At 36.1% G+C, this 9,535-nt stretch overlaps 2 protein-coding genes across 2 annotated transcripts in view; one reads left to right on the forward strand and one right to left on the reverse strand.

Annotated features, from left to right (window-relative positions):
- The window catches only part of trpc1 (transient receptor potential cation channel, subfamily C, member 1), a 63,936-nt gene extending 59,437 nt beyond the window's left edge, over positions 1-4,499 (forward strand). Inside the window, exons 11-13 of the mRNA XM_030123507.1 lie at positions 2,586-2,787; positions 3,175-3,369; positions 4,067-4,499. Of these exons, the coding sequence (XP_029979367.1) occupies positions 2,586-2,787; positions 3,175-3,369; positions 4,067-4,294 (625 nt within the window). The 3' untranslated portion in view covers positions 4,295-4,499. The remainder of the gene's footprint in view (positions 1-2,585; positions 2,788-3,174; positions 3,370-4,066) is intronic.
- A 532-nt stretch (positions 4,500-5,031) lies between these two features.
- pcolce2b (procollagen C-endopeptidase enhancer 2b) overlaps positions 5,032-9,535 on the reverse strand; it is a 22,467-nt gene continuing 17,963 nt past the window's right edge. Inside the window, exons 8-9 of the mRNA XM_030123508.1 lie at positions 6,488-6,655; positions 5,032-6,098 (exon numbers count right to left, since the gene is read on the reverse strand). Coding sequence (XP_029979368.1) covers positions 5,968-6,098; positions 6,488-6,655 — 299 coding nt within the window. The 3' untranslated portion in view covers positions 5,032-5,967. The remainder of the gene's footprint in view (positions 6,099-6,487; positions 6,656-9,535) is intronic.

Raw genomic sequence — 9,535 nt, forward strand, 5'->3', positions numbered from 1 at the left:
TCACGAAATGTAAAAGTAACCTGAAATACTATAAACACTTGAATGTATATGTCTAAAAATTTAAATACAAATTTAAAAGACTAAAAACTAAAGTGCATAGTGCAATAAAGTGCTTCAAATTTATTGCAAATTACAAAATTACAAATTACAAATGTGCATATAAACCTTTGACTCTAATGGGAATGATGATCAGTAAATAAAAGCACATATTAAAAATTCTCATCACAAAATAAAGAAGTTGGACTAACTGAAGGATCCAATAGAATATACATATTAACCCTTTCATGCAAGAATAATGAGAACCTTAATCAAGATTTTTTTCCTGAGTGTTTTTATTCCTCTTTAGGTATGAAAAAAACGATGTGATTGATTTTTTTAAATTTTTTATGAACCCTTTTTCATGGAGTTACGAAAATGTCCGCTCAGTTGAACACCATACGTTTAATTTTTGAAGTAAAGAAACATGTATTGACTGACATACTGTGTGAAAACTATGAAATAAAAACATTTTTATCCTCCTGAGACCCAGCAATGCATTTTTGTCCTCTGTAGGGGACAAAAGTGTGACAGTTTCATCTTAAAAATGCTGTCTATTGCAAAGGACATTCAATCAAATAAATAAATAAACAAGAAATTTTTAAAAATGTATCCGAAAAAAAACAAACAAAAAAACAAAAAAAAAAAACTGTTGCATTTTGTGGTTTCCAATCAAGATAATTGTTTAATGGAAAAAAAAACTAAAATTTTCATTTTTCTGGGTCTCAGGAGGTTAATGATGCTAATCTGATGTTTTCTCACATTTTAACATACTATAATACTAGTCTCACTCAGATAATATGCAAAAAAAAAAAACAAAAACTTTTTTGTTAAAAAAAACAAACTGTTAATTACAGTCTAATAAGAATTAATTGATTTAGATAAAAGAACAGGAAGGTTACAGTAATGGTATGAATGTCAGTGTATGGGATGATGCATTAGTGTCCACTGTGTCAGCTGATATGGAACTAAAACAACAAAACTCATGAATATACAAGAGAACAGCTGGAGAACAACTGTCCACTGTAGTGACATCTGTGCATGAAAGGGTTAAAGTCAAGGTTTAGGTTTGTTTAACCCTTTCATGCATGAATTATGAGAACCTTAATCAAGATTTTTTTTCCTGAGTGTTTTTATTCCTCTTTAAGCATGAAAAAAAAAACAAAAAAAACAATGTCATTGATTTTTTTTTTTTTTTTTTTTAAATCAACCTGTTTTTCATAGATTTACAAAAATGTCCACTCAGCTACACCATGAATTTTATTCTTGAAGCAAAGAAATATGTATTTAAAACCCAGTATCATAAAGTGATATGAAAACAGTGAAATGAAACCGTGTTTAATGCAGCTAATCTGATGTTTTCTCACTTTTTTTTTTTTTTTTTTATATTTTTATTGAAAAGTATGGCACAACAAAGACAAATTCAACACTTCAGGCAGTACAAATCTTACAGAAAAATATAATAGTCACTGTCCTGTCAAAAAAAAAACAAAAAACCCTGAATTCAGAGCCACACTTAGCATTTTTCTTTTTTTTTTTTTCACATTTTAACACATTCTAATACTAGTTATTACTCACTTCATGGAGATAATATGCAAAAAATAAATATTAACAATTGATTTCCACTCAAGAACCAACCAAGAACAGCAAAGTTACAATAATGGTATGATTTGCAGTTTATGAGATGATGCATAAGTGTCCACTGTGTTGGTTGATATGGAACTAAAACAACAAAACCCATGAATATACAAGAGTAAAGCTGTAGAGCAGGGGTGTCAAACTCATTTTCATTCAGGGGCCACATTAAGCCAAATTTGATCTGAAGTGGGCCGGACCACTGAAATAATAACATAATAATATATAAATAATGTCAACTCCAAACTTTCTTCTATGTTTTAGAGCAAAAAAAGTAAAATTATGTGATAAAAATGTTTACATATACCAACTGTTCTTTAAAACAATGTGAATAACATGAACAAACTGCAATTTCTTAAGAAAACTAAGTGCAATTTTAACAGTATTATGTCTCAGTTTATCATTTAAACATGTAAACACTTCAGACATTTCAAAATGTTTATATTTGTTGAGGTTATTCATGTTTTTGTGAAATGTTAGTTTGTTTTAGTGTAAATACAGTAAAATGACATGAAAATTTTTACATTTACAAAGAGAAAAATTTGGAGTTGTGAGTATTTATGGGTTATTCTGACAGTATTTTACTGATCACTTGAGATTAAATTGGTCTGTATGTGGAACCTGAACTAAAATGATTAATATCTTCAGTGTAATTTTTGCATTTCACAAATTCATCCCAGGGGCCGGATTGGACCCTTTGGCGGGCCGGATTTGGCCTCCGGGCCGCATGTTTGACACCTGTGCTGTAGAGTAACTGTCCACTGTAGTGACCACTATGCGTGAAAGGGTTAAACATCCAATGTGTTTATGGTACGAATAAGCACAGTTGACCCAGGTTATTAATTCAATTATAATTCAAGTTTCAGATGCACGTGACCGACGTCGGACATTCACTAGTGTCTTGTCTTTCACAGGTTTATGGGGACGTGCTATGCTCTGTTCTGGTACATCTTCTCCTTGGCACATGTTGCGCTGTTTGTCACACGGATCAGCTACACAGAGGAGTTGCGCTCCTTCGTGGGTGCCATGATCATCGGCACCTACAACATTGTGGTGGTGATTGTCCTGACCAAGCTGCTGGTGGCCATGCTTCACAAGAGCTTCAGACAAATTGCTGTAAGTGCAAACAATTTGGCACAAAATAGCATACTGTCAAGGGTAATTTGAGTTCAACTTGGAAACGTTTGGACAGCTCGAACTGGTTTCATTCAATAGCGAGATTCTTTTTTCCTCTAATTCACCCTGAAATTTTACACAGATGTTGGAACTGTTTTCTTATTTTTCAGAGTAGCTGCACATTTTATGCATTCATTGAGCAAACATTTGATTTTGATTATGCTAATTTGTTGTCCAGAAAAGTCTGTCTCCGTAGGATTTCCACATGAAGTTTTTTTTTTTTTTTTTTTTTTTTTTTTTTTGCATTGTCATGATTCGTCTGTAAACAAACAAAACTGTGTGAAAGTTGCTTGTCAGATAATGTTTTCTGTTTTTGAAACTGTGTAGAATCACGAGGATAAGGAGTGGAAGTTTGCTCGTGCCAAATTGTGGCTCAGCTACTTTGATGACAAATGTACCCTGCCTCCACCCTTCAATATCCTCCCCTCCCCGAAGACTGTGTGCTACTTGTTGACCAGCATGAGCAAGTGGGCCTGTTCACACACCTCGAAGGGCAAAGTAAAGAGACAGAACAGCCTCAAGGTTAGAGAAAAACACTTGACATCACCTGAAAAATATCCTCAGTGGTTTGATTTTTATCATTATTTGGACAAATCATTTGACTTCCTTCCCGTAATCTGAACAAATCTCCACCTGTATGTCAATGTACAGGGTGGGGAAGCAAAATTTACCATATTTTGAGGCAGGGATTGAAAGACAGTGTATGACCAATTAGTTTACTGAAAGTCATGAGAATTTATTTGCCACAAGAAAACTGACATAATAGAAAATGTTTTTATTCTATGTGTCCTCCTACTTTCTCAATAACTGCCTTCACACGCTTCCTGAAACTTGTGCAAGTGTTCCTCAAATATTCGGGTGACAACTTCTCCCATTCTTCTTTAATAGTATCTTCCAGACTTTCTCGTAATAGTTTTGCTCATAGTCATTCTCTTCTTTCCATTATAAACAGTCTTTATGGACACTCCAACTATTTTTGAAATCTCCTTTGGTGTGACGAGTGCATTCAGCAAATCACACACTCTTTGACGTTTGCTTTCCTGATTACTCATATGAGCAAAAGTTTCTGAAAAGGTATGGATAATAGTGTTAGGTATGATTATGACATCAATATATGTTTGGTTTCAAAACAACTGATGTACTGCCTGCTGAGAAAAAACAACTAAATGTTCATTGTAAATTTTGCTTCCCCACCCTGTACATCACTGTCTTCATGCAGGAGTGGAAGAATCTGAAGCAGAAGCGTGATGAAAACTATCAGAAGATCATGTGTTGCCTGGTCCACCGCTACTTGACCTCCACGCGACAGAAGATGCAGAGCACGGACCAGGCCACCGTGGAAAACCTCAACGACCTGCGCCAAGACCTGTCCAAGTTTCGCAACGAGATGAGGGACCTGCTGGGCTTCCGGACCTCCAAATACGCCATGTTCTACCCACGGAGCTAAGAAAAGACTCGATATTCTCTCCCCCGCCCCCCCGCCCCCCTTCTTTTTACAAAACCTCTGCTTCTCGTTAATCTGGGATGCTGTGTGACCCGAGCATGTACACACTCTGCTCTTTGAGATACAGAGGCAACTTTAAAGCCTGGAACCATACCAACAAAAGTATATATATATATATATATATATATATATATATATATATATATATATATATATATATAGTGTGTGTGTGTGTGTGTATATATATATATATATATATATATATATATATATATATATATATATATATATATATATTCTCCACCAAAGCCTCCAGACTCAGGCCCCCTATGTATTATTATTCAACTATTCAACTTTTTTGTAAATAAAGAAAAAGCCATTGTTTTCAACAGAAAGATGAATAAAAAGTTTATGGGAAAATAACCCCCCCTGTGGCTTTTGCATTAATTCTATACAGAGCTGATGCAGTTTTCTGAATGTAAAGGCTGCAGATACGTGCTGGTTTCTGGCTGAAATATGGTCTTTGGCCACCCGAGCTTGAAAGACAAAAACAGTGAAGCGTTCAGCCAGCTGCCCAGTGGTCTGCTCCACGTGAGAGTCACATTACACACACCTGATCCATTCTCATGCTTAGTGGAGCGTAGCTGCCTCGGCTGTTCTCAACAGACCGGTTCAAATATTACTTGGCAATATTTGGTTTCTGGCTGAAAGCTCCTCATAGAGACGGACAAACAAAGGAAACTGTTTAACAAGTTTATTTGAGCAGGTGAAAACACTAAAATATAAATATTCACAGACTTTTTCATATGAAAATATTTCCATTATTCATTTCAAACCTTTTCTTTTAAAAACAATGACACTAAGTAAATAACGTATAGTGACGGCGGTGCTTTGCATCCATTTGCAATTAAACAAAAAGCTTTACTTAGGTCCTTATTTGTTTCACATAAAACCAGCAAAAAATGATTAGAATCATGTATATATTAAATATTGCACACTTTTATCACCACATTGAAAAAGTTCCAACTCCTGCCCAAAGAAACAGAACAAAAAAACAATGACCAGCAAATTGTTATTGCCGTCAGTCATACTACAGCTTTAACAAATCCATCACAAATCAGTCAGGCTTCTGAAATATAAGGCTACTCTTATTTAATGAATCATATTATTTGTCACTCTACAGACAACTAAAAGGCAGAATATGGATATATTTGTGGTAATATTGCCTTGTCACAATCCAGGTGCAAACTGAAAACTTGAATCAAGCATGTCACTGTGAAATGTGGACCTCGTGTTCCCAGCTTTCCACCATTTAATCTGTCTGCCAGGGGTATGACAGGAATGTGACCATGCAGAGTGAGAGTAGGGGAGAAATATTTCCAATTTTATTGCTGATTCTTGCACGTGAGCCTTCGGTAATGAAAAACATGGATATTTTCTTGTTTGGTTTGAAGCAAATTTAATAAATACACAAAAATGTACATCGCCTATTTTGGTGGCTTTAATGAATTATGTAAATTTTGGTCTTACCCTGGGAGCTCTGCACATACAGTCAGTGTTGTGTTTGTGTTGTGTGTTTGTTGTCGAGACGGAGATCGTATTTTGCTTAATCGTTTCCATCCGCAGCTCAGCCTCGGGCGCACCAGTCCAGTGGAGATCCTCACTGCTACCGGAACTCAGCACTGCTTGTTTTTCAGAACATTGAGTCCTTTCTGGTTCTTCGTCTTAAATGCCATAACAAAGTGATGGGGGGCGATTTTCCCCCGGCCGTCTTCATCCACCTGGCCCATGAAGATGTAGTTCAAGCCTGGTGAGGTCACACAGAAAAAGCCTGAATGCAGTGGCGGAACGGCAGAGACATTCAGGGAGGCCAAATATCAGAATCTCCACACAGCAGGTCTGTGTACCATATGTTTATATGTATGGATATAAACATATTCAGTCATTTCATCGACTGTTTTGACAGTGAGTTTTGCCGCTCACCTCACACTTTGGGGGCGAACTCTTTGAACTGACCATGATGGCACAGCAGAGGAGGCAAACTCAGAGCCATAGGTTATTGAAAACAGTCACATACTCATTATCATCCTTTACATAATGATCCAGTGTCTGGGATATAGTTTCTCACACATGAAAAATGACTTCCTTATTCACTCTGGGCCAATTTAATTTCAACCTAGCTTTCTACACACTCACCTCTTTTTACAAATGGGCACTTCTTGCACAGGATAATGATCTTGGTGCTCATGGTCTTCCCGGCCTGCTGGATTGCCAGACTGCCTTCTTTATAGACGTTGATGATAGAGACAGTAGCGTACATACTTCCTCCTCTCATCACGGCGGTAATGACAGTCCCGGTGATTACTGTTGTAAGTATATGCAAACACAGAAGTTACACAAAATTAAATTAATCAGACAAATGTCCTAAAACCATTAAGAATGCGTGCCCTTTCTGAGGATGCAAACATCCAGCACACAACAGTTTGGGGCTTTTTTTTGTTTTGTTTTTTTGTCATTTAAGTGTTTATTACCTCTGCCAAGGAGGCTGTTATCTCCACCAGGAGGAATTGTAATCACTTTGCTTTGAGTGTTTGTTTGTTTGCATGTTTGTTTGTTTGTTAGCAACTTTATAGGAAAACTATTCCAACCATCTTTACCAAATTGTACCCACAGATAGGTCTAGGCCCTGGGACGAACCCATTAAATTTCGGGCCAAGTAGGCCAAAGTTCAAGGTCACAGCAAGGTCACAAAATTTCCAATTTTCCTATCTCTCATCATTGAGCAATTTTTGAAAATTCATAAAAAATTCAAAACGACTCCGATTAGCCTCCAATTTGATCCACCCGTAACTTATAACAATATCTTGTATCTGGCACAAAATTGTCCACATCCACTGTGGAATGTGGACTCTGTGGACATTTACATTTAACATTGAAAATCCCATTTACGACACATTTTTCATTATAACTCAATAAATATTGATTGGAATTTAATATAATTTGACAGACACATGACTGGTACCAAGCTTCAATTTTGTACAAAATATCGTTCCGCTCCATTTCTCTTTCGTTATGCTCTGTTGACTTTTGTTTGTTTGTTTGTTTGTTTGTTTGCTGGTTAGTTAGCAAGATAACTCAAAAAGTTATGGACGGCTTTTCATGAAATTTTCAGGAAATATTTATACTGGCACAAGGAACAAATGATTAAATTTTGGTGGTGATTGGGGGGGACGGGATGTGGGGGTTTTGTTTGTTTGTCTGTCTGTTAGCAAGATAACTCAAAAAGTTATGGATGGATTTGGATGAAATTTTCCAAGATAGCAAGACAATGATAATAATGATAAAGATAGATAAAGATAAAGATAATAGAGCAAGATAAAGATAATAATGTTAGCAAGATAATTCAACAAGAACAAATTTTTAAATTTTGGTGGTGATCAGGGATGACTGATCTGGCTTGGTGGAGGTCTGTGCTCTCTGAGTGCTATTGTAGTTGATTTTATTGTATTTTCAGTCCTTTACAAAAAGGAAAAACAACAAAGGAAAAAAAAAAAAAAAGACAAAAAGGAAAACGAAAAACAAAACAACCCACAACTTTAAAAGTCAGCCACAAAAATCCCCCCCAGCCCCCCCACAATTCTTATACACATATATACACACTTACAGCATGTACATAAACACAATCATATACACATACTGTCCACCACCCCCCTCCCACACATTCTCTAAAATAATATGAGCCATACACATCTGCCATATTTGACTGTTTTTAATTGAAACCCTATTCACCCTGTCAATCCTATTTTCAAAGGCAGTAGTCTCTGTCATGAGTTTAAGCCACTCTGTAAACTCTGGCCTATGTGGGCTCTTCCAGTTAGGCAGAATAAGCCTGGCTGCTACTATAAGACCCCCTACTATGGACCCCGACTCTGCTTTAGTCACACCTGATGGCATGAGATCTATCCCCCGACCAACATAACTGTGAGGATTCCAGTAGAGGTCAACAGTTTGTTTTAATAGACTGTGATATCATTAACTACAGTATCTTGGTAGATTCTTTTGTCTGGGGGATAAGATTCAGAGTTTTATGACTAATATGTGTAAAAAGAACAATTTAGATGAAATGTTTGAGCTGTATTTGAACTTTAATGAGCAAAAATTTACCAAAGCTGATTTTTGAAGAGAAACACCTCTACTGTACTTCAGCTCCTTGTCTTTGAAGAACCTCCTGTCCATAAAAATGCCATTGTTGATTTAACAGCATGGCCTTTCACTGCTTTCTCAGCTTTCCCCCTTTTGGCCTTTTAAAGTTTCCATGCGTAGATGAGAACATACAGTTAATGGTTCCCCATAATGTCAGTTACTTTAAGACTCCAAACACAACTGGGTTTGTGACTCAAAAAGTAAAATATGTGACGATATGTCTTGTGTATTAGTCAGCGGAAGAGTCCATCGGAAAACCGGGGTTAGTCGATTAAATTTATCTCTGTAACACTCTGAAGTTTATTGTAAGTTTAAGCTTAAGTCTATTTTCTGTTTTAAGAAAGAATGGCCCTGAAGAAATACAAGCAAGACAGGAAGTTAAACATTTATCACAGTATTCATTTACACGGTGTTGTGACAATGAGCCTGTTTACATGCACACCAATACTCCGATCATTACACTGGTCAACAACAAATTTATTGTTTAAGTTTTTTGAGCTGATTTAGGATAATTTTGGTGTGCTGAATCCAAAAATCACATTAATTTTGCTCAGTCAGGTCAACTTTCTGAACTATGCTACATATTGGCTTTTTAACATTTTTGCTTACATTTATGGGCATTTTCACATTATATGATACAAAAGTCTTTCATATTTCTTGCAATAAATGAGCTCTGAAGATTTTACTTTTGCCAATTTATGATTAATGTTTTTTTTAATATTACAGGTGAATGAAATGGCTTCGACTAGAACACAGGTGTCAAACATGCGGCCCGGGGGCCAGATCTGGCCCGCCAAAGGTTCCATTCCGGCCCGCGGGATGAAAGTGTAAAAATTAACCTGAACAGTCAAGGTTGTCCAAATCATTTTGGTCCAGGTTCCACATACAGACCAATGTGATCTCCAGTAAAAATAACAACATAATAACCCATAAATAATGACAACCACAAATTTTCTTTGTGAAAAATTATGTGGAAAAATTAAGGTGAAAAAAATAACATTACACTGTGAAAATATTTACATTTACAAAACTATTCTTTCA

This window comes from Sphaeramia orbicularis, chromosome 20 (genome assembly GCF_902148855.1).
Source record: "Sphaeramia orbicularis chromosome 20, fSphaOr1.1, whole genome shotgun sequence".
NCBI lineage: Eukaryota > Metazoa > Chordata > Actinopteri > Kurtiformes > Apogonidae > Sphaeramia > Sphaeramia orbicularis.